Genomic DNA, 24,138 nt, shown 5'->3' with positions numbered 1-24,138 from the left:
TAAAAGCCAATTCAATGATTATGTTTCAAGAAGAAAGTGAAAAGTCATAATATGATTTTGTTTGTATCTCCTGCCTTCATTTGTTCAGAGATGCTATTGTTGGTTGAATATCAGTTTGTGTTTGAGCCTTTCCCAAATCTTGCCCCTCTGTGCCACACATTAACTTCTATGGGTGGACCAAGACAATCTATGGGATGAATTCCTCAGTCTGGAGTAGTAAACTTCTGGGGAGGTAAGCAGAGCTTTGCATTCTGGATCTTAAGCTAAGAGTCCTAAATTGCTATACTTTTGGTCACTGTACAATCTTTTCTGACCGAATCTATACATGACAACTCATCTGATGAGAAATTAGATTACTAAATGAGTGGACAAAGTATTTGTGTATGCTTCTTATAAGCTATTAGCCATAAAAGAAAGTGTTTAGGTAGGTAGATGACAAGTGACTAAGAGAAAGAGAGTTACAGAAAAACAGCAAGACTTCAGAGCATCTAACTCCATCTCATTCTGTAAAAGAATCTTTCATTATTTAAAAAGAAACTGTAGCCTAGACAGTGTGAGGGAAGGGAAGGCACAAGGACAGAATGAAAGAAAGGTATTTTCCTAATCATTAAAAAAATAATAATTGCTGGCCAGGTGCAGTGTGGCTCATGCCAGTAATCCCAGGACTTTGGGAGGCCAAGGCGGACAGATTGCTTGAGCCCAAAAGTTTGAGACCAGCCTGGGCAACATGGTAAAACCCCATCTCTACCAAAAATACAAAAAATTAGTCAGGCGTTGTGGTGCACACCTGTGGTTCCAGCTACTCGGGAGGCTGAGATGGGAGGGTCACTTAAGCCCAGGAGACAAAGGTTGCAGTGAGCTGAGATCATATCACTGCACTCCAGCCTGAGTGACAGAGCAAGACCCTATCTCAAAATAATAATAATAATAATTGATTATGTAATTCATATTAATTTAAAGTAGTCTTATGGTTCAGTCTTGTGGTTTAGTATCAAATCGCAGATACAACAGTCCCACAGAAAAAAAATATAATTAACACCAATTTAAGTCTTAGTTTCTTCATAAAACACCAAAGAAGGGAGTGTGTGTGTGTGTGTATATATATATATATATTATATTATATATATTATATCTATATATATATATTTATTTTATTTATATTTTTTTTTTTTGAGATAGAGTCTTGCTCTGTCACCCAGGCTGGAGTGCAGTGGCGTGATCTCGGCTCACTGCAACTTCCACCTCCCAGGTTCAAGCAATCCTCCTGCCTCAGCCTCCCAAATAGCTGGGATTACAGGTGCCTGCCACCACGCCTGGGTAATTTTTGTGTTTTTAGTAGAGATGGGGTTTCGCCATATTGGTCAGGCTGGTCTTGAACTCCTGACCTCAGGTGATCCACCTGCCTAGGCCTACCAAAGTGCTGGGATTACAGGCGTGAGCCACTGTGCCCTGCTGGGAGTATATTTTTAATATGCACCCAAAGAGCTTAAAAATCTTCTTTACACATTTTTCTCTATCAAGGATGTGCTCCAGTAGGAACCAACTAACAATGAATCTCTCCAAGCCTTACTCTCTCACTCTCTCTATAACCCCTTAAAATTCCTCCTAACACTCAAGCCACACAGTTTCTTTCCTTTCTTCCTCAGCATTTCACCATATAGATGAATTTAACCTGTCTGGTTTCCGCCCCATATCTTAGAACCTGAACACTCAGATTGAAAGAGCCTATCATTATCAAGCAGGATAAACTTTAAAAATAAATTCATACATAGTGATATCAAAACAAAACTCCAGAGCATTGAGGTGAAAAAGGCAATCCTAAAAGGTACAAGAGGATACAGAGGATTACCTACAAAGGAGTGAGAGTCAGATCAAAAGGGTACTACTCATCAACCAAAGCAGTCTCAAGAAAATAGTGGAATAGCTTAGAAATGCTCAGGAAAAATCAATTTGAACTTAGAGTTCTATAACAAGCCAAGCTAACATGTAGAGAGAGAGCGCAAAATACCTTCTCAGACATACAAGCACTTAGAAAAATGTATTACCCACTCTGATGGAGAAGGGAGGAAAAGCAAAAGAAAATCTACCAAAGATGTGCTCCAGCAGGAAGAAAAATGAATCCAAAAGGTAATGATGGGCTATAAGCAGTAAAGAAGAACGTATTCATGTTTTATTTTTGTAATTAGAAAGTAATCATTTTTCGAAGGTTGGGGAGAAAAGATAACGATAATTCTTTATTTATATTCCATTTTACCTTTGCATGATATGTCACTATAGTTTGCAAAATGCTTTCCTATAAATTGTCAGAAGCTAGAATCACAGGACCTACAAAAATATGTTTTAAGAGGGCTATGTTAGGACAAATATTAATTCCAATAAAACTTGGAAATGTGATCCCTGAATCTAGTAAGATATTTCTTGCCGTGTACACTGGCTGGCTTCTACAATCATTATGATGACAATGTCATTGGGTCTAAGAAGGGTTGATGAACATGAAATTTAGCAGACTTTTTTTTTTTTTAACTCTGCCTACCAAGTTGAACCAGATTATGGACTGGTAGATAGGAGATGAATGGAGGTAAGAACTATAATAGTTCAGATCGGCTGATGCATTCAAAAGGGACTCACAAGACGTTCAGGCTCTGAGGTTTATGGACTAGAGAGGACTCTCGCTGCCAGGGTGTGACAGGGAGGCCACTATTCTGCCCAGGAGGCCTTCTAATGACAGATCCTAGGTTCCCCAAAGGCACCTATTGAGAGGCTCATGGTGCTATTGCCTGTGTCATAGGCCATGAATTTAGGGCTTGGAATCTCTCACTTGAACTTTTTTACACCATCCCTGATGTGTGCCAGAAAAAGAGCAGCTGCCAAAAAGCAGACATTTTCCTGTCTCTAAAAATAAGACACTGGCAACGCTTCAGGCTCCTGTGCCAAGACCTGGCCCTTCCCAGGATAAACAATAGATGGCCAAGCCAATCGGAGAGCAAATATTGAGTCCTGAAGCATGTCTAAGTCCAGCCTGAAATGCCTAGGTCAGGGCATGTGCACTCGAAAGCCAGGAAGCCAGAGAAGGCCCTCCCTCCTCCGCAGCTGATGGAGGGCAGCTGTTGCGCCCAGCCACGGACCAGGTGTGGCTGAGAGGAGGCCTCAGGTTACACCCAGACCTTGACCCAGCTGAGGTCACAGAGTCCCTATCAGGTCCTGCCTCTAGAGCCCTGGGGTGCGTGGTGACAGATCTGAGGGCCTGTGAAATCCTGTCCAGAGAGAGCTCCCTGGGAAGGAAGGAGTTTCAAAAGCATCCTTCTGCATTAGTCACTCAGGGCTGTGCTCGTCACCTGTCAAAACTCCTCATGCCTAGCTGAGAGCCCTCACCTGCTAGATACAGGACCAGCAAAACCTCCTGAATACAGGAATGCTATAATAACAGCGTTCCCACTCTAATTGCCTCCCAATTCGTCAAATCCTTCTACAGCACATGTTCAAGCCCCTGTGCCTTGTCATTAGGGTTCAAACCTTCCAGACCATAGCTTGGCTTTTTGCTGGTTTGGGACTTAAGAAGTCTAAGAGGGGGTTAGGGGAGGAGAGGGCCTAAATATAGCAAATATTTGCAGGCATAATCACTCCATAAACATGCTTCAGTGGAACAGAGTGTAGGGCTGACCCAGATGACGGATGTCACTCACCCAAGTGTCACATCATAAATAAAATTGAATGAGCCCATTCTCTCGCAGAACCAGAGTGACGCCTGTTCCCACTATAAATATTTATGAAGTCATCGTCCTTAAAAGACTTTATTTTTCCAGGTAAGTAGACTTTAAGGAACAGGTTAAGCAGAGCTTTGCCCGCAATTATGGAATAGTCACCATAGCTTTTCAATGAGTATTCCATGGAAAGGAAAAGAAAAAGAGAAAGAAGGTAAGGAAAAACAAGTCCCTGTTCCATGGGGCTGCTGCACGAAGACCTCATTTATGCCAGTCAAAGTTCATTCTCATTCAAAAAGTGACAGCCTTCTCTGGGAAGAAGAAACCAGAAGCAGAAACCAGAAGAAGCCCTATCAGTCCCATTCCACTCAGGCCTGTGTATTGAAGGCGGCACAAACAGATCCTTGTCACCCAAATTCCAACCCCTCCCACCACCTCTGCTAGGAGAGACATTCTCCTTTGCATTCTCACTCTCCTAGTCTGTCTCTTAGTAACAGAAAAAATGTACACCTCATCCCATTACTATGCTCATTTGAAAAGAATTCTCAGAATGTGAGGATGTGTGCCTGGGTGGCTCTCTGGGTGTTTATGCAAAGTCTACTACTTTTGCCCATAGTTACTCTTCCTGATTGCATGAGGAATGGCACCTCAGAAACCCTACTGGCATCTGACAATCTTTCTGCACTCAGGAGGAGCAAACACCTCCTCCAGGCTTAGGAGCACTCCAACAGTCCCCTTCTCCAAGGCACTGTGGCAGTCCCCGACCTGGAACTCTCAAGCCATTGTCTCCACTACAATGTATGCTAATTTTCACGTCACGTTGCAAGTTCCATGTTATTCATCTCCTCACTGCACCAAAGCCCTTGCCCAAGTCCATCAAGCCTGTTTCTTTCCCAGGGATGGCCTTGTGCCTGGACTCTCTTCCCCTCCAAACTCCGGGGTGGCCCCTGCTTTTTATCAGACTGAACTGGCTCTAAGGAGAAACGTTGACGATCATCTTGCTCTAGCCTCCAGGAAGTCTTGCTCCACAAAGAACAAGAGTCTCTGGTTTTGTGAAATGAGTCACAGGCTGCCTTGACCATGCCTATCTGGGGAGGCCGGGGCTGCCATGTATGGTCTGTGCTCCGTGCCACCCACCTCTCGCTGTCAGTCCAAGCTCTTTGCCAGGACAGCCTGAGTCATAAAACTCAGCACATTCCTCAGGCGTTGGATAGTCTTTCCTTGTTATTACTTTGCTTTTGTTTTATGCAGCACCTGGTTTCATTTTTAAAACCCAAATAAAAATCACACGGTCAGGGCGGGAGTGGGGAAATAGGAAGAAAAGCAAAGGGCTCTAACTCCGCAAACAGGGAGGCACAGAGCAGGACAGAGATGGGGCTGCGGCTGAGGGACTGGGGAGAGCCAGGATGTGCCACTAATGAATTGGTTTGACCACAATCTTCCTTGCTGTATATGATGAAGCTCTTGATGCCCAGGTCTCTTCCCCGGCCTCCCATCCCCAAATTAGGCCGCAGTACTTACTCATCAGCCATGTGACCTTCCCGAAGCCCCTCCACTTTCTGAGTGTCCTCAATCAATGGACATACATCTCGGATGAATCCTAAGGAACATTCTAGTTACAAGACTCTATGAACCTGCCGGTTCCCTTTTTCTTGGACACAAGCCCTAACCCACGTGAGGGAGTATGTTTCCACAAGCAAACATTTGTTCTTTGCCTTTTGGGGGTTAAGGAATGGTGGACAGACAGGCGAGAAGGTGTAGACCCCACCATACCAGTGTTGCTGGTCAAACTGAACTTCTGTGGCCAGGTTACTGTTGCAACCCATCTGTAAAGCTGTTAGCCTTCATTTTCAGAATTAAAACAGAATTCTAATCAGCTATCCTCTGCGTATAGTAAAAAACAAATGATGAATTAATGATAACCATTACCTTGGAGAACTGTATTTTCTCGGATTAGGAAAAGCCAAGAGATTAGAGATTAAAACCAGGATCATGAGGTACTAGACTCGGAACCTAAACAGAGGCCTTTCTCTCCTGCCTGGGATGTCTACCGGGGCTGGCCAGGGCAAAACTCCGGAAGCTCCTAAGTGGCTACAGCGCTGCCTTTTCAATGCATGCTTTTGGAGAGCTTAATGGAAACCATACGAAGGTTGCCGGGAATCAGACCAGATGGCTCCCGGGGAATGTATTTAACCCAACTTAGGGCTAAGAGACAAAAATAATCGCTAGGAGTTTGTGGGGCGGGAGGCAGGGGTGGTGCTGCGACTTTCAATTTTCTATTCAATTGTATAGAATAGAATTCAATTGGTGTTGTATTTTCTATTCAACAGAAATCCTAAGAGAAGGACGGTCTTGGTAACTAGGAGTAAATGGAAGGGGTGGGGAGCAGAGAGCGGGACTGGGGAGGAAGAGTGGGTAAGAGGCGGCTACTTTAGTAAACCAAACACCGTTCTGCTTTTCCTCAGAAGTCGGCGGCTGCCGGGCCCTTCGCGGGCCTAGACGGCAGCGGGCTCCTTCCCGCGTCCCGGGTCACTGCGCAGCCCCTTGCCGCTCGCGGTCCCTCCCTCCTGCGCGCTCCGCGGGGGCGACGAGGCCGGCGGTGGTGGTGGGGAATCAGCAGGAGGAGGGTCGCGAAGGGAGGAGGAGGGTCGTAGGCGGCCTGTGGACTCTAGGGGAGGAGGATCGTCGGGGAGAGGAGGTGGGACGTGGAGGGAGGAGGAGGCGGCCGCTCGGGCGGGCCGGGAGGAGCGGGAAGAGGCGGACCGGGGAAGGGAGGGGCAGGCGGCGGGTGGGCGGGCCGTGGGCGCGGCTTTGGGGGCGCGGGCAGCCTACCGAGGGGGCCGGGACGGGAGGGCCACGACCCCGCCCCTGAGCTCGCGCGCCCGCCGCGTCTCAGGCCGCCCCCGCCCCTCGACGGTCGGAGCCAATTCGCTTCCCGGCGGCGCCTTGCGCGGAGGAAAACCTGGCGGTGGAAGGCTCCGGCTCTGCTGGGTGACCGCTCTGAATACAAAGAGCCTTTCTCACGCCCCTGCGCCTTCCCCGGGGCTCCCAGATACAAGGGACAGGCTCTGTGACGCCGGAGCCCCCGACCGTTGGGGCCGCATCACCATTTCTGTGGTTCTAGCAGAGAAATGTGGTCCCAAGTATTTATTTAAAAAGGAAAATTTAATAAAGATTATAAAAACTTTTGTCTCTCTGCACCAATTCAAAAGGGAAAAAATTGAGAAATGAAGCCCATGGAATTGTCCCAGAAAGCCAGCCTGCCAGGGTCCAGACGTTCCTGGGCGGGGGTTGTTGGGAGGGCCCCATACCTCAAAGTTGTTTCTTAAGCAAACTCCACGCCTCCAGCATTGTGGCTTCATTTTCCAACTCAGTTAAATGGCGATGAGGGTCTTCCCCAGCCATAATCGGAGTATCGATCAGCTTCTGAATCCTCAGATGAGCCAACCTTGCTTTCAGAATCGCACCGTCCATGAAGCTGGAGAAAAATGGCCTGGTTGTCAACACTCGCTCATCCGCAAAGGTCACTTTTCCACAGAATTGGGAATTAAATGGTCTCTTCCAAACCAGACATCATTCATGAGCAGGAGATGGGATTGATCCTGCATTTTCTTCCATCTCTCTTAACCTTCCTGTTTAATGTATTGTGTCTCTGTTAGGAAGGCCAGATTAATAAAGTGGGAGAGAAAAAGGGCAGGAACTTTTGCAATCCCTAACTGGCCCCCACTGCTTCTCTGGTAAGATTCTTTCCAGGTTTCCCTAATTCCTTTAGTCCCCACATTCCTGGATGTGAATGCTCTACTTTCCAGTTTCCATCAGGAACTTCTTCAAGATAGGACACAGGAATATAAATATTTAGAGAATGATTACCAAAAGCACTACCCAGCAAGCAAATACTTTCGAAACTAAGAATAATGTTAATGATCGTTGAAAATTTCATTCAATCTCTACTTATTGCTTTGATGCAGGAAATTGGGCATTTATATATCTCAGTGCTTGTTCTCCTCCAAACTATATATATTTAAAAATATTAAGATTTGCCTTGTCTTGGCCGGGCATGGTGGCTCACGCCTGTAATCCCAGCAGTTTGGGAGGCCGAGGTGGGCGGATCACCTGAGGTCAGGAGTTCGAGACCAGCCTGGCCAACACAGTGAAACCCTGTCTCTACTAAAAATACAAAAATTAGTTGGGTGTGGTGGCACACACCTGTAATCCCAGTTACTCGGGAGGTTGAGGCAGGAGAATTGCTTGAACCCAGGAGGCAGAGGTTGCAGTGAGCCAAGATCACGCCATTGCACTCCAGCCTGGGCAACAAGAGTGAAACTCTGTCTCAAAAAAAAAAAAAACAGATTTGCCTTGTCTCATAAATAAAAAGTCATGATTTATTTTTTTGGTCAGGAGTCTAGGTCCAAGGTTTTCCAAATATGTGCCCCATATTAATTGTGTGGTGTGTGTGTGTGCACGTGCATGTACTTTTAGTCTGTTATTGCACCACAAAAACAAGAGCAGGATTAATGTCATTTATTTGTTGGGAATGGTTGACTCAAAAGCGGCTACTTTGAGTACAGAGAATTCCCTTTCTGGGAGGGGTTGGGGAAGCACCTTACAGAGAGAAGCAGCTGTTCCCCAGAACAGCTGCAGACACTGATTGGCAATGGAATTGCTTGGCACCAGTACAACTCCATGTAGGCAAGAGGGATTTATTTATTTAACAATAGTTAATGATTCTCCCAAGCAACTCCCAAGAGGCCAGCTTTCAGTAAATGTACTTTCAGGAAATCATCTACCCTTCCTAGAAGCAGGCATCAACCCTACAGTGAAGGGGTGTCCCTGGTTGACCACACAATATAACTTTCAGGGGACCACACGGCTACAAATGCCCCCAAACAACTCCCTCCACAGTCTGCCACCGCACTGGCTTCCCATGTTTGAAAGGCTCCCTGGGAACATTATCAGGTCCTAAGTAGAAAAGTTGAGAAAAACTGCACCGTTTCTGGAAGACCAACATTAAAATAGACTAGTTGCCTGGGAACCAGCGTGGTTCATCCAACCCTCTCCCATTAGCGAAATGTATCATATCTGCTAGTTAATGTCCAAAGACCAGCATTTCCAAGTGAAAGTGAAATGTATGTATAACTGGTGGTTCTTGTGATACTGTTAGGTAGTATTTGTATAACATTTTTTATTTTAATGGTCAGGGTTTTTTTTTTTAACACACATAATGAGCATATCAAACCCATGGTATAATAAACACAATTACTTAGGATGAGTCTGAGTTTTTTTTAAGTTAAAGAGAAATCTTAATAAAGTAATAGAATAGCAAAAATAGTTGTAACTTCTATGCAAAAACCAGTTTTTATATTTTCTTTCAACTTACTCTCTAAGAGTGTCTGCCAGAACTTTAAGACGTAAAAAGAACCCCATTTTAACAATCTGTTTAAAAGCCCTGGGGTTTGAGAAAGTCTAATCAAGAAGGAGAGAATCCCTGGTCTGGAGGGTCATATCGGGGAAGCAGGGACCATAGATGCTGGGTGGCAGGATGGGCACATGAGGAGGGAAACTCCAGCCACTGGGCAACCAGGGTGGATATGCGGCAGGGCGGGACTATCTGAGAGCTCCCTTTTTCACAACAGGCAGAACCCAGCAACTCACCGATGAAAATTTGGACAGTACAATAGAAATTCCAACTGCTGTAAACCTCTTAGGGCCTTGTTTCCAAAACAGCTGCGGAGAGATCCACCCAAGAAACTATTCATGATGCTTTAAGACAGACTTTATCTTATCAGAACAGCTCTGCTTTTTGCCTGATTGTAACTTAGGGAATACTTTTATACCAACTCTAAATATTCACAGGCCGCCACCCCTGCTGCCATGTAGAGACACTCAGAACCCCGCTTCCTGACTGTCCCCCACAGATCCACTGTTGCATGGCAAGTAAAAAGATTCTTACATGCTTTAGGACACCTTTCCCTCGTCGACTGTAGTTTATCAGGGCCTCCTGTGCTGGCTTTTTAGGTCTCATACCTAGGGTGAAGAGATGGCCAATGTGTGAGTGTTTGCGATAGAGTCTACCATAAATGAAATTTCCTGACATTCCCAAACCTTGTTTTAAATCAATAGATGCAAACCTTCACATACACAGCCCCCGCCTCTGCCACCAGCATGAGTGGCAAATGCCTCTTGCATTTCTTCCTCCTGTTATTTCTGCATCCTACCTTTTGTATTGTTAGGAGAGATAAAATGATGTAACAATGTGGGTGCCAGGAGGAAGGAAGCAGAAATGCAAAAGGTATGAAAATATCACATGAAAGGGCCGGGCGCGGTGGCTCACGCCTGTAATCCCAACACTTTGGGAGGCTGAGGCGGGAGGATCACAAGGTCAGAAGATCGAGACCATGCTGGCTAACATGGTGAAACCCTGTCTCTATTAAAAATACAAAAAATTAGCCGGGTGTGGTGGCGGGTTCCTGTAGTCCCAGCTACTCGGGAGGCTGAGGCAGGAGAATGGCGTGAACCTGAGAGGCGGAGCTTGCAGTGAGCCGAGAATGCGCCACTGCACTTCAGCCTGGGTGAGAGTGCGAGACTCCGTCTCAAAAAAAAAAATCACATGAAGACCACGATTAAAATAAAGGCCAGAAAATGGATATAAAGTAGTAGTTTAGGATGGGACTTACAGTATTTTCCATAATTTGGAGGTGTTGGAAAACAATCACCAAAATCCCAAATTTGATGTGCCTATAAAAAGGAAAGATAGAAATAAATACCAACCACTTTCATAATAATAGAAATCTAATAAAATTCATTTTCCCAACGTTGTTCCTCCCCACCCCTGCATTCAGAAAGCACTGATACTGCTGTCAAAAGCCACCACTGTGAGTGCAGTGCAGTCTCAGCCACTCGGGAGGCTGAGGCAGGAGATTGTTTAAGCCCAGGAGTTCAAGGCCTGCCTGGGCAACATAGCAAGACCCTGTCTCAAAAAAAAAAAAAAGCCCCCACTGTTATAACAAACAATAACAGTAAAATATAGACAAAAGAGTACAATCCTAATACGAAAATACCATATACAAATCAATAAGAAAAAGCTAAACACCCTAGTAGGAAAATGGACAAAGGAAATATACTATCATTATCATTCAAATATAATTATTCATGAATCTATATTTGCAAATTCACCTACTTGCTAAAATTTATTTGTAAATTAATTAAGCTCCATTCTGGCATTAGTTATAGTGCTGTTAGCCATGAGTTCATATATTAAATTAAGTGTCTTTAAACAGAAACATACATAAAAACAAAATTATATATTGATCAGTCGACAAAGATGTTATGACTGGAGGCTCCCAGGAATCTAACTTTATATTTTCTTTAGGAACAATGGTTCAGTATTCCTTAATTCAATATTCATGGTGATTTTACAAAATGTAACCGCAAATAATGAGAATCAATTACAATTCATGAAAGAACTATGAATGATGAATAAACATAGGAGAAGATGCTTGACTTCACTAATAATCAAAGAAATGAAATTAAAAGAAAATTGAACTATCTTCATCTATCAAGTTGGAAAACATAAAGATTATATTTTAAAGCTAATGTTAGAGAGGATATAGGAAAACAGGCACTCTCACACACTACTGGGGCACGAGGCCAATTTTCGGGAAGGCAGTTTGGCCGTTTGTAAAATAAGTGTACTTTTGACCCAAGAATTCTTCTTATGGGAACGTACCCTGAAGAGATGATTTTACACCTACAAAAACGTATATTCAAATTGATCACAGCATTGGTTACAGTAGTTATAAATTAGAAAACCTTAAATGCCTCCTTATATGGCGCGCGTGTGTGTGTGTGTGTGTGTGTGTGTGTGTGTGTGTGTATATATATATTTTTTTTTTTTTTTTGTAGGTGGAGTTTCACTCTTGTTGCCCAGGCTGCAGTGCAGTGGCACGATCTCAGCTCACTGCAACATCCACCTCCCGGGTTCAAGCAACTCTCCTGCCTCAGACTCCCAAGCCTCTGGTATTACAGGCACGCACAATCATGCCCGGCTAATTTTGTATTTTTTTTTTTTTAGTAGAGATGGGGTTTCACTATGTTGGTGAGGCTGGTCTCAAACTCCTGACCTCAGGTGATCCACCTGTCTCGGCCTCCCAAAGTGCTGGGATTACAGGCATGAGCCACCGTGCCTGGCCCATGGCATATTTTAAAATTGTAATGGAGTCAGTTAATAAAATATTATGTATCCATTAAAAATGATAACAAATAATTATGTTGCTTAACATTGAAAGATGTCCATGAAAATATTGAGGGATAAAAGCAGGTTACAGAGGACAGTGTCCAGTATGGTCTCATCAATATACTGTGTGTATGCATGTATCCTTATGTATACATAAATATAGAGAGACATTTATAAGGATGTTCACTGAAATGAAAATGGTGATTGTCCCTGGGGGAAGGGAAAGGATTTCAGATAATCTTTACTTTGTTACTCTGTATTATTTGAATGTTTACAGTCAGAAAAGTTAGTTTTAACTGCCAGTATATTATATACAATTTTTCCTCTGCAAGGAAAAGAGGAAAAGTTGGTGATGATAATAAAAATACAGTATCATCAGTTGTTCACAATTTGTAACCTTGGTTATTGTTGTGTTCCTATCACCTAATAGAAAGCCACACACAAAATAAGCACTCAGGAATAAATGGTGAATATTGTTTTTTAAAATTTTAACCCCTTTTGTTTTTTTAATGAATAATATGCAATGTACAGTAATTTAAGCTCTCTACAGGTAAGTGATCACTGAGAAATGTTGGGCTTACCACTCCATGCTTGACATCAAATGACTTTTTAAAGGGCCTGGTTATATCAGGGAATAGTCCTGCATGCACATGAAGAAGGACAATCAGGATTAAATGCAGTGTTAGAATAAAATTCCTTACACTTCCAATTAGGCTATTACCACAAATTGTACACACATCAATTGTTTCCCTTTAGCATCTGACCAAAAATTACAGCTACATAAGAGGAATAAGTTTTATTGTTCTGTAACACTGTAGAGGCAGTACAGTTAACAGTAATTTATGGCCAGACACAGTGGCTCATGGCTGTAATCCCAGCACTTTGGCAGGTCAAGGCAGGAGAATCACTTGAGGCCAGGAGTTTGAGACCAGCATTGGCAACATAGGGAGACCCCCGTCTCTACAAATAATAATTTTTAAAAATGAGCTGGGTGTGATGGTGGCACCTGGGGTTCCAGCTACCAGGGAGGCTAAGGCAGGAGGATTGCCTGAGCCTGGAAAGTGGAGGATGCAGTGAGCCATGATTGCACATTGCACTGTAGGCTGGGCAACAGAGCAAGACCCTGTCTCAAAAAAAAGCCCAATAATTTATTGTGTATTTTCTTTTTTATTTGAAATATCTCTGGAAAATTGCATATTTTCGAATAGCTACAAGAAAGGATTTTGAATGTTCCCAATACAAATAAATCATAAATGTTTGAGGTGATGGATATGCCAGTTACCCTGACTCACTCATTACACATTGTATACATGTGTTAAAATACCACACTGTTCTCCAGAAATATATACAATTATTATGTGTCAATGAAGAATAATATATTTTTAAAAGTAAGCATCAAACAGGTAAGACAAAACTGTAGAAGTTAAATTCATAGTAATTCTTCTGGAGCTTTTGGGACAGGTAAACATTTTTGTGTCTGAAATGTTCTCCTATGATACACAACTTACACTCTTAGAATTAGAGAGAGGAAAGACTGCTGAAATTCCAAGGCTGTAAATTTTTATTAAGGTCTTGAGAAGCTCAGGTGTATTTTTCTAAACAATTTTATTGATATATAACTTATAAACCTTGAAATTGATAAAATTTAAGTACACAGTTCAGTGAATTAAGTAAACTTATCAGGTTTTGCAATCATCACCATAATCTAGTTTTAGAGTATTTTCATCATCCCAATAAGATTCCTTTTGCTCATTTATAGTTAATCCCATTTCTTACCGCCAGCACTGGAAAACCACTCATCTACTTTCTCTATAGATTTGCCTTTACTGGACATTTCATATAAATGGAATCATACACTATGTGATCTTGTATGTCTGACTTCTTTAACTCAATACAATGTTTTGAGGTTCATCCATGTTGTAGCTGTTTTAGTATGTTGTTCTTTTTTTTTAATTGCTGAATAGTATTCCATTGTACGAATATACTAGATTTTGTTACTCATTCACCAGGTAACAGACTTTAGGGTTTCCAATTTTGGCTGCTGTGGATAATGCTGTGATGAGCATTCACATGCAAGTCTGTGTAGACACGTGTTTTCATTTCTAGTGGGTAAAAACCTATATGTAGCATCGCTGGGTTCTGCTATTAATTTTTGTTTAACTTTTAAAGAAACTGCCAAGGTGTTTTCCAGAGTGGCTGTATTCTTTTATATTCCCACCAGCAATGAATGAAGGTACCTATTTCTCTACATCATCTCCAACATTTGTTATTGTCTTTGTGATTATAGCCATTCTAATGGATGTGAAGTAGTAACTCATTACGGTTTTTTTCTTTTAATTTATTTATTTAAACTTCTCTGATTTTTTTATTTCAATAGGTTTTTTGGGAACAGGAGGTGTTTGGTTACATGAGTAAGTTCTTTAGTGGTGATTTCTGAGATTTTGGTGCACCCATCACCCAAGCAGTGTACACTGTACCCAAGTGTAGTCTTTTATTCCTCATCCCCCTCCCACCCTTTCCCCCGAGTCCACAAAGTCTATTGTATTATTCTTATACCTTTGCAATCCTCATAGCTTAGCTCCCACTTACGAGTGAGAACATACGATGTCATTGTGCTTTTTCACTTGCTCTTTTCTTTCTTTTTTTTTTTTTTTTTTTTTTTTTTTTGAAACAGTCTTGCTCTGCCACCCAGGCTGGAGTGCAGTGCATGATCATGGCTCACTGCAACCTCCAACTTCCAGGCTCAAGTGATCCTCCTGCCTCAGCCTCTCAAGTAGCTGGGACTACAGGCACGTGCCACCATACTCAGTTAATTTTTAAACATTTTTCATAGAGATGAGTTCTCACTCTATTACCTAGGCTGGTCTCGAACTCCTGAGCTCAAGGAATCCTCCTACTTCAGCCTCCCGAAGTGCTGGGATTACAGGCATGAGCCATGGTGCCCAGATTGATTTTCTAATGACGAATTATACTGAGTTATCTTTGTGATTTTATTAAAAATCAGGGGAAAATGCTGAAAGGGTGTCTTGCTTGACGTAATATGATGGGACCTGGTCATTAGAAATAAGTCAAGAGAGAGGACTAGCCTGTGGCAAATGTTCATTGCTGTGTGTGCTATTTTATGCTGATAAACTTTTTTTTTAAAACAAGGTATCTTAAACAAGAGTCAAAGAGCTTAACAATTACTTAGCTAAATTCAAGAAAAACCCACTTTTTCATAGCCACAGTGAAAGCAGACGGATAAGAAGTTTATCCTTCACAATTAGTGCTGATTGTTCCATGCTCTGTGAATTCTTAGCCTTTCAAAGCTCTGTAAGACTTTTATAAATCCCACAGGCCTCCCAGAGGCTTAACTAGCTTTTCGTTACCCTTTCTTTCAAGAATTATACTAATCATTAATTAGTAAGTGATATGATTCTATAATATTAAAGTTTTATAGAAAGTAATTTTGAGGGCATTTGGTGCATTATGGGGAAAAAAACCAGACATTAGAATTTGTGCTAGACCGTAGCATTAGGTATTTTTACATTTGTGTTTATCTTTCAGCCAGCTTGGTCATTTTTCTCACTGAACTAGAAATGTCTCTCATTTTCTTTAGCGGTATATGGAGAGGAACCAGTGTTCCTCTTCACCAGTGTTAAGCTCACATATGTTGGAGTACGGTTAGCTAATGACTTTTCTTTGCGAGGTCACAGTTCACAAAATAGAGCCCATGGTAAAGTTTGACCTTGGCAGCTTCAGCTGGCCTTTTAAGGACATTTAATGTTACCCTAATTTGCTAGTATGTATCTACCTTCCTGCTCCCACTTCCCAGTCTTAGAACTGTAACTGAATTGGGCAATTTGCTGATAAAACTAAATATCTTTGTAATTACCAACAAATTCTATCTTTAGGTATTAGGTCCTTAAATGTTGTGCCAACCCTGATGGAAATACCTGTATTTCCCGTAATTCCAGGTTACAGGTATTTAGTTTTTAAAAGCAAATTATCAAGAAAGCAAGTGTAGGCTGGCAGAAGCAGAGAAGCTCAAGTTTGGAAGTATACCTCCAGGTCTTCTAATCATTTAGTCCACCTACTGGGTGTCTGTCATAGTACAACTGTCAGCCTTATCTGTTTCTTTTTTCCTTTAATATGTTGGGGATACTTTGATCTCCCACCTGCCTGTCGTTTGAAATGAAGGTTCATGAACACAAAACATAATGTTGGAAGGTGAAGACAAACCATTCTCCATCCTTTTTGAGTACTGCAGCCTTAAGTTGTATGTACACAAAGGACGAGAATTTAGATTAAATGTGAACACTACAACCTAGAAGCAGCCAAGATGTATGCGTTGTTGGCCAGTATAAGTGTCTTTATGCAGCAGTCCCTAACCTTTTTGGCACCAGGAACCAGTGTCAGGGAAGACAATGGAAACATGGAAACATGGAAGGTGGGTGGGCAGGGGCAGGGGTGATGGTTCAGGATGATTCAAGCGCATTATATTTATTGAGCACTTTATTTCTATTATTCTTACATTGAAATAGATAATAAAATAATTATACAACTCACCATAATGTAGAATCAGTGGGGGCCCTAGCTTGTTTTCCTGTAATTAGATGGTGTCATCTAGGGGGATGGGAGACAGTGACAGATCATCAGGCATTAGATTCTCATAAGGAGCATGCAGCCCAGATCCTTTGCATGCTCAGTTCACAAAAGGGTTTGCACTCCTATGAGAATCTCATGCTACCACTGACCTGACAGGAGGCGGAGCTCAGGAAGTAATGCCAACCATGGGGAGTGGCCATAAATGCAGATGAAGGTTTGCTTGCTCCCCACTGTACACCCCCTGCTGTACGGCCCACTTCCTAACAGGCCACGGACTGGTACAGTCTTTATGGATATTTTTCTGAAGATAGGTCCTAGAGCTTTCATCAGATTTTTCAAAGTGTCTCAAAAATATAATGTATCATTGTCTTAAAGAGAGATGTGTTAACCATTGGGATAGATTAGAGAGCAAACCTCTTTCCTGACAGATTTTTTTTTTTTTTTTTTTTTTTTTTTTTGAGACGGAGTCTTTCTCTGTCCCCCAGGCTGGAGTGCAGTGGCGCGATCTCGGCTCACCGCAACCACCACCTCCTGGGTTCACGCCATTCTCCTGCCTCAGCCTCCCGAGTAGCTGGGACTACAGGCGCCCGCCAATATGCCCGGCTAATTTTTTGTATTTTTAGTAGAGACGGGGTTTCACCATGTTAGCCAGGATGGTCTCGATCTCCTGACCTCGTGATCCGCCTGCCTCGGCCTCCCAAAGTGCTGGTATTACAGGCTTGAGCCACCGCACCCAGCCTGACAGATTTTTAAGAATAAGTCATTCAATGGTCTATGTATTAGATAAAAATTATTCTAGCAATGTTAAATTTCTTTTTTTTCTGATCAGCTGACTTTAAGAAATGTCAGACTTTTTTTGAGCATGATAACAATGTTGTGGTAATGTAAGAGAACATTCTTATCCTTAGGAGACACATGCAGAAGTATTTAGGATATACTGTTATGATATTTTAATTTTACTCTCAACATTCCAGCAAATAAGTATATATAGGTATCAGTATAGAGAGATTTAGATAAAGCAAATGTTAGGAAATGTGGCAAAATATTAACAATTGATGAATCTAGGAGAGGGCAGGTGGGTATTGACTGTGCCATTTTAACTTTCTTGTGGATTTTAGAAATTCTTTAAAAGAATTTTTCATTCTTTTATTCTTTGGGAACAAAAGAATAAGGCAGTTCATTTATCTGTCTTTTTATTTGTGCCCTCCCCCATTTATCTGCCTTAACTTGGTAATTATAAAGAAGGCAGTTCTATTATATTTTGTAAACGGCTAAAACCAAGCACAAAAAAAAAAAAAAGGAAAATCACCAAGGAGCATCCCAAATTACATTTGAGCTATAACCAAGGACAGAACTAAAACTAATGCTTCACCTTTTCCCTATTTTCTCCCCACGTAACTCCCGCCCATCTCATGGGCAGACACATGGTTTGTTCATATAAGTCTACTAAAATCACTATGGTGTCCACCATAGCTGTATCTTTTAAGTTCACATGCAAAATCAATTGCAGCCACCTCCTAGTTGATGTTATGCTTGAACAGTAAAGTGCAAGCAGTAACAGATGGCATCTTGTGACCTTCTTAATAACAGGCTTGGCTGCCAATGTTCCCTTGTGCCCAGTCTCTGCAGGGAATTTGGAAACTGTTGCCTTACACTTGAATATTTTCCGGCAAACACATTTAACTATTTCTTAGTCTGTTTTCTAATTTAAAATAGAGAGAGCAAAACAAAACAAAATTCCCACCACCTGGAAGGGACATTGATATTTTCTGAGTCCACAGGCCCATCCTGGGATTCAATGGGGTGTGCTGGCAGTCACACAGCATAGCTGTCATGTTTAGTGTGGTGAGGCCCTCAATTCCAGGCAAAGTGTTTATCACTCTACCTAGACATATTGGTGGCCAGTGTGATCTTTTTTTTTTTTTTTTTTTTTGAGACAGAGTCTCACTCTGTCACCCAGGCTGGAGTACAGTGGTGTGATCTCAGCTCACTGCAACCTCCACCTCCCAGGTTCAAGCAATTCTCCGGCCTCAGCCTTCTGAGTAGTTGGAACTACAGGCACCCGCCACCACACCTGGCTAATTTTTGTATTTTTAGTAGAGACAGGGTTTCACCATATTGGCCAGGCTGGTTTCGAACTCCTGACCCTGTGATCCACCCATCTCGGCCTCCCAAAGTGCTGGGATTACAGGCGTGAGCCACCACACCTGGACATCTTTTTTTCTTCCTGTAGTTTAAAAGAAATGTATTCACTTCTCACAGCAAGGCATACAAATTAGCCAAAAAACAGTCTAAGTCATGAAGTTAAAAGGTCCCTCTGCCATAACAGCTCACACCGTGGTGAGTGAGGCTTGTTTTCGGTCACCTAGTTCCCTTTGTTGCAAACCTTGGGCAGCTGTGGCTATCAAGGTCCATAGAGAAATGGGGAAGGAGGGTAAGGGCAGTGATTAGGTGAGGGAGCAGCCTGCCTGTCTGACCCCTGACCCCTCCACTGTCCCACAGGGGCATCTTTCCTTTGTTGAAAAAGGAAGGCAAATAAGGGTGACCCTAGGGCAAAACAATGAAGACAATCACACCAAAGCCCTTCGGAGTCCTTTTCTCCCATCAGCAGAATGACCTGTAAGGCCTTGTACCAGGAAGGAAGTTCTAAACATCAGTCTCTGCTAGGCAATCAGTGTGGGGAGATGGGTGGAGGAAGAGCAAGAAGAACACTCCCGGGGAATATGTGGTGGGGTAAAAAGTGCAGCACCTCAGCTAGCAACAGCTCAGCTGACAGGTGGAATATTGTGTGGAGTCACTCACAGAAGGAGAGTCTTAATCACAGTAAGACCTAGGGCTCCTTTGGGGGAGTGTAGGTGGGTGGGTTTCACTCCTGGGTATCTCCCTGTATAGCTGAGGAGAAGTGAGAAGTGAGAGTCTTCCTGTTGGCCCCATTTCTGGACTTCAGAACAAGAGGAGGCCTTGGAGACGGAAGTTTCCTCTGCTGGGAAAAGCTGGCCTGGGTGTGAGGAAGCCTTGGCTGGGGAGCTGTGAGTCTCTCCCAGGAAAGCTGGGCGAGGTGCCCATTGCTCCTTTATGTTCGCATCCCAGAGCCAGCGTAGAGTCCCTTTCTTAGACAGACCAGAAGACCCATGGAAAAAGCCTCCCTCTATTGAGGCATGCCCTAACCCACCTGTTTCCACCTTCATTCTGGGGCCCCAACCTCCAGGATCAATAAGCTTTGGAAATGATCCAACCACAGAACAAGGGAGCACACCTCTGAGGCATGATCAAAACAAAACCAACCAAGCTTGGAAGTCACCAGATACTCACATTGCTAAGAAATGGGAGGTCCTTCCCCAGCCTCAGGCTCCAACTCTCCCACAGCCACCAGCCAGTCACCTGCCCTCTCTCCTCTTTTCCTCTCCCCCCAAATCACATTTGCCATCCCTTATTTATATTCCTTATGCATAAGTTTCAGATTTGGGGTTTGCCTGGCCGTATCTCCTTTAGCGCATCACAGAACCTTGATAGGGGATGGAGAAGTGAATATAACTAAAATCATTTTTGTGTGCAACAGTGCCATGCACTAGTCATTCACTTCATTTTTAAAGTATTGCAATTCTAGGGGCTTCTACATAGGATTCTAAAGGCTGTCATTGGAAACACAGTTTTTCAAATGTTGCTTCTGTACACTACATTTTAATTTTTAAAAGTCATGTATAAGTTTCCTTTTGGAAGACAAATTATAAACAAAGATCTGCCCCTATGAAGAAGTACGTTGTGGGAAGGAAAAAGCCAACCATGGAAGGACCGTAAAAACCATCGTTCAACAAATAATGACAAACAATCTGCTTTGTGTGATGCCCTGTGCCAAGTGCTGGGAATACAAAGACAAGACAGACAAGTTCCTCCCTCATAAAGGTTATGTTCTAGTAGGAGAAAGAGATAATAAGCAAGTAAACAAATACCATAATACACAGAAAGCAAAGCAGGCATCAAGATAGAGATGAAGAGGGTGAGAATGTGAAAAACTTAATTTAAACACGGTAGCCAGGAAAGGCCTCTCTGAAGAGGTGACATTTAAGTTCAGAATTGAAGGACCTGAAGGATACAGCTCAGCAGAACTGGGATAATTGTGTTCCAGCAAAGATTCAGCACATGTAAAGGTCCTGATGTGGGAAATAGCTTAGCAGTTTCAAGTTGCTAAAAGAATACAATATAAGTGGAACAGGATGAGCAAAGGTGGGAGAAGGTGTGAAATGAGACTGGAAAGATAGGCAAGGTCACATTCGTGCAAGACCTTCCAGGCCATGGTAGAAAATTAGGATTTTGTTGTAAGTGCAATAGGAAACAGAAGTGAGATTATTTTGTTTATGCATTAAGATGTCCCTCTGTGGAGAATAGATTGGGTTGGCAAGACATGGGGTGGTCCAGTGAGTTCTTACTGCTTTTTGAAGTTTTTCAAGGCTTGGAAAGGCTTTACAGAAGAATAAAAGTGGGATTGAAAGATTTGGTGAGAAAGGATGTTAAAAATGGACACAAATACTCTTGAAATTACGTTGCAACTCACACGCATTTTGCCCTCATAGAATATTATTTGGTTCTTGTCAATATTCTCCTAGGCACTGCCGTCCTTGTTAAATGTCTTATCCCATAAAAGCATTTCCAGGTAGCTGATTCGGAGACTTGAAGTTTGCTGTCTGTGTTTAGGAAATATCCCAAGGATATCTTACACATTTTCATATCTGGACTTTACTGTGGTCTTAACCACATAACACCTCCTCCTAGTGCATGTTACATCTCCTGGAACAGCAAGAATAAAAGAGACAAGTGCACTCTTTTGCAAGGTTCAGCTGAGCTCTCCCTAGAGCAGTACAGGTGTGGGGCACAGATACGGAGCTTAGGACAGAGAAAGGAAAGGGAAAGCCTGTGAGTGTTGGCCCAGCTGTATCATGGTTTGCATTCTACATGCTCTTCATAAAGCTGCTTCTGCTAGACAGAAGTTTAATAAAACAAAACATATTAGAATCTGTATTAGCATAGTACAATGGAGAGAAAGTTGAATTAAAATTTTGTTGTATTGCAGCTTTATAATACTGGATTTTTATTAGCTATTGCTTTGTTCTACTTTGAATATAAGAGCTGAGCATATGATATAGAAGGGAATCAGGTCAGAAAAGCTGCAACCAAATCAAACCCTTGGAAAGAAAATTAATATTAATGCAAAAGGAAAAGCACTTTAATGTAGGCAGAAATACAACTGAACTCTTTGAAAGGCAGATGTGAAAAGGAATTTGAGAACTTTTCTCCTGTGATGATCATGAATCACACTTAAGAACAGCCCATGCAATTTTTCTATTTATGAATGGATGTTACAAAGGAACAACTAGTCGACCAAACTCCACTAGTGACAAGCAAATTTATATAATTGGCTTGCCCTGACAATTTGATCCTTGGCTTCAAGCAAAATTAATGTTGATAATCCAAAATTTGACATGGAAATGGAAAAGAAGCACAAGGAGAAATTATCATTTGGGTAAATTAAATAGTTCTGCTTTGATGTACTGTTACCTCTTAATGAAGAGAGGCAGCATCAGTTATATGAAAATGACCACTTGCGAAGAATGAAAAAGGCAATATGGGTAAATTGATAAGCAGTCATTATGAGTATATTCACTGATGCCATTTCTACCTTTCATTCTCCCAGTGCTTTACTATAATAACTGGAGAGGAGATAGGAATGCAAAGTAATACCTGCTGTAGAGTAGTAGATTATTGCTTTCACTACTCATGTTTCCACCCCTCAAATGCCCCCACCCACCTAACTTCAGGACTGCTCAGCAGGTCTAGCAGGCCACAGGTGATTAGCAAAGCTAATCAGAATTCTGAAAGGCACAAAAAACAATATGAATGTAATAGAATTGTACTTTGTGCTACTCAGATCAGATGTGCTGTCACCTTAACTTACTATGAATGACGTGTTCAGGCTGTTTAATTTCCCAAACACAGGCTCAGACTTGTCTTCAAGCTACATAGTGTGTTTCAATTTTATGTTCTTTACTGCAAAAGGAAGAAAGAAAGTCTCCTGATTTTAACAATAGCACACATGGTCAGCTGTCCTCTCCTCTTGCCTCAACAAACCACAGAGGAACACATAAAACCCTCCTCAGATGTACTATGCTCATGAAGTCAAATTTTACCAGGAAAGCTAACAGAATAGTGATCATCCAAGGCAACCATCAAAAACCTTTATCTCCATTATTTAAGAAAACCCAGTAAGGCTTCAGGATAACTTTTTCCACCATGCGCAGCCCCTACCACACACATAGACACATCCCACCACAAAAGGGCATTACCTGAATATTTTATAAATTGCTACAAATCCTAATTTGATATTAAAATCATTAGTCTTGTTAAACCTTCAAAGATTCAACCCTGAGAGATGGAAATTATATGGAAAATAATCTATTGTGTTCTCTTCTCAAAATCAGTGTGTGGCAGAATGGCTAGCTGTTCCCTTCCATAGTGTGCAGTTGTTGCTAGGAAGTGGCTTCCCAGCCAAGGAATCCATTTCTGAGCTCTCTGGCATCACATTGGAATGTGAGCATAAGTGATGCAAGTCACTTCCAGGCTGAAGTGGAGAAAGAGCACGTGTGTCTCCCCTCCCCTTCACCCCCACCTGCCAGATGGAGACAAAGGGCTCTAGGGCTTCGGGTATTGGTGGAAGCCCAAGAGAAAGGAAGTCTGTGTCCCAGGTCACCATGAGAAAGGTCTACCTGCAGAACAGCCAACTTTGCCTTTGGATAAAGAAAAAAAAAATTTATTGTGTTAAGCAACTGGAATTTGGAAGTTTATCTATCAACCCCCTAATTAATAGATAATTTTGATAATAGAAAATAGATAATTTGGGGGGGTTATCTATAACAACTAGTGTTAACCTAATTTAACTGAAACAGGGTGGAGGTGGCTATAGATTAGTAAATATAGTTTACAGTTGATAGTTGATAGTTTTGGTTTATCTTCTTAGTTCCTTGGTGTACTCAGTAAAGCTCAGATTATATCACCTAGAGCTCCAAGCTCTGGTGGAAGTTACATTTTGGGACTAATATGAAAGAGAAAAATGCTTGCTTTGGAAGAATCGTCACTTTTAAGAGCAACTGTTCCAGCGTGTAACATGGTCATTTTCCTGCTAAAGACCACCATCCCTTTAGTAGGCAAATGGAAGCCATTGGGGCTACCATCAAGAATCTACAAGTAGAGGAGAGTGATGTCAGTAAAATGGCAGAATAGGAGTTTTCTACCATCATTTCCCCCTGGACGGATTGATTTTGACAACCACCCATGGATGACAGTACTATAGTGGGAGCCTGGGTGGCCAGTGGAGAAATTCCAGCACATTAGTGGGGTAAAAACTCCAAGAATAGATGAATTGAAGAGGGTAAGAAGAACAGTTTCCCTTTACCTGTGACACCTCTCCTGCAAGGTAGCACAACTCGGTGTCAAGAGAGAGCTCCTCAGCCCACGATTCTTCCCACAGGAAGTGAGAGAATAGTGAGTGAGCGCCTGGCTCCTCCAGCTGTGCGAGACACTGCCCAAGAGGCCCACTTCTTTCTCACCCCACAGAAAATACTGAGG

General features: G+C 42.4%; 1 protein-coding gene across 1 annotated transcript in view; it reads right to left on the bottom strand.

The window, feature by feature from the left end:
* Window positions 1-6,847: 6,847 nt before the first annotated feature.
* C7BH4orf51 (chromosome 7b C4orf51 homolog) overlaps window positions 6,848-24,138 on the bottom strand; it is a 51,971-nt gene continuing 34,680 nt past the window's right edge. Inside the window, exons 3-6 of the mRNA XM_030815215.1 lie at window positions 12,516-12,574; window positions 10,376-10,436; window positions 9,652-9,725; window positions 6,848-7,179 (exon numbers count right to left, since the gene is read on the bottom strand). Coding sequence (XP_030671075.1) covers window positions 7,072-7,179; window positions 9,652-9,725; window positions 10,376-10,436; window positions 12,516-12,574 — 302 coding nt within the window. The 3' untranslated portion in view covers window positions 6,848-7,071. The remainder of the gene's footprint in view (window positions 7,180-9,651; window positions 9,726-10,375; window positions 10,437-12,515; window positions 12,575-24,138) is intronic.

This window comes from Nomascus leucogenys, chromosome 7b (genome assembly GCF_006542625.1).
Source record: "Nomascus leucogenys isolate Asia chromosome 7b, Asia_NLE_v1, whole genome shotgun sequence".
In the NCBI taxonomy this organism is placed as follows: Eukaryota; Metazoa; Chordata; class Mammalia; order Primates; family Hylobatidae; genus Nomascus; species Nomascus leucogenys.
The sequence above is the reverse complement of the archived record's forward strand: the minus strand, read 5'-3'. Positions and strand labels throughout refer to the sequence as shown.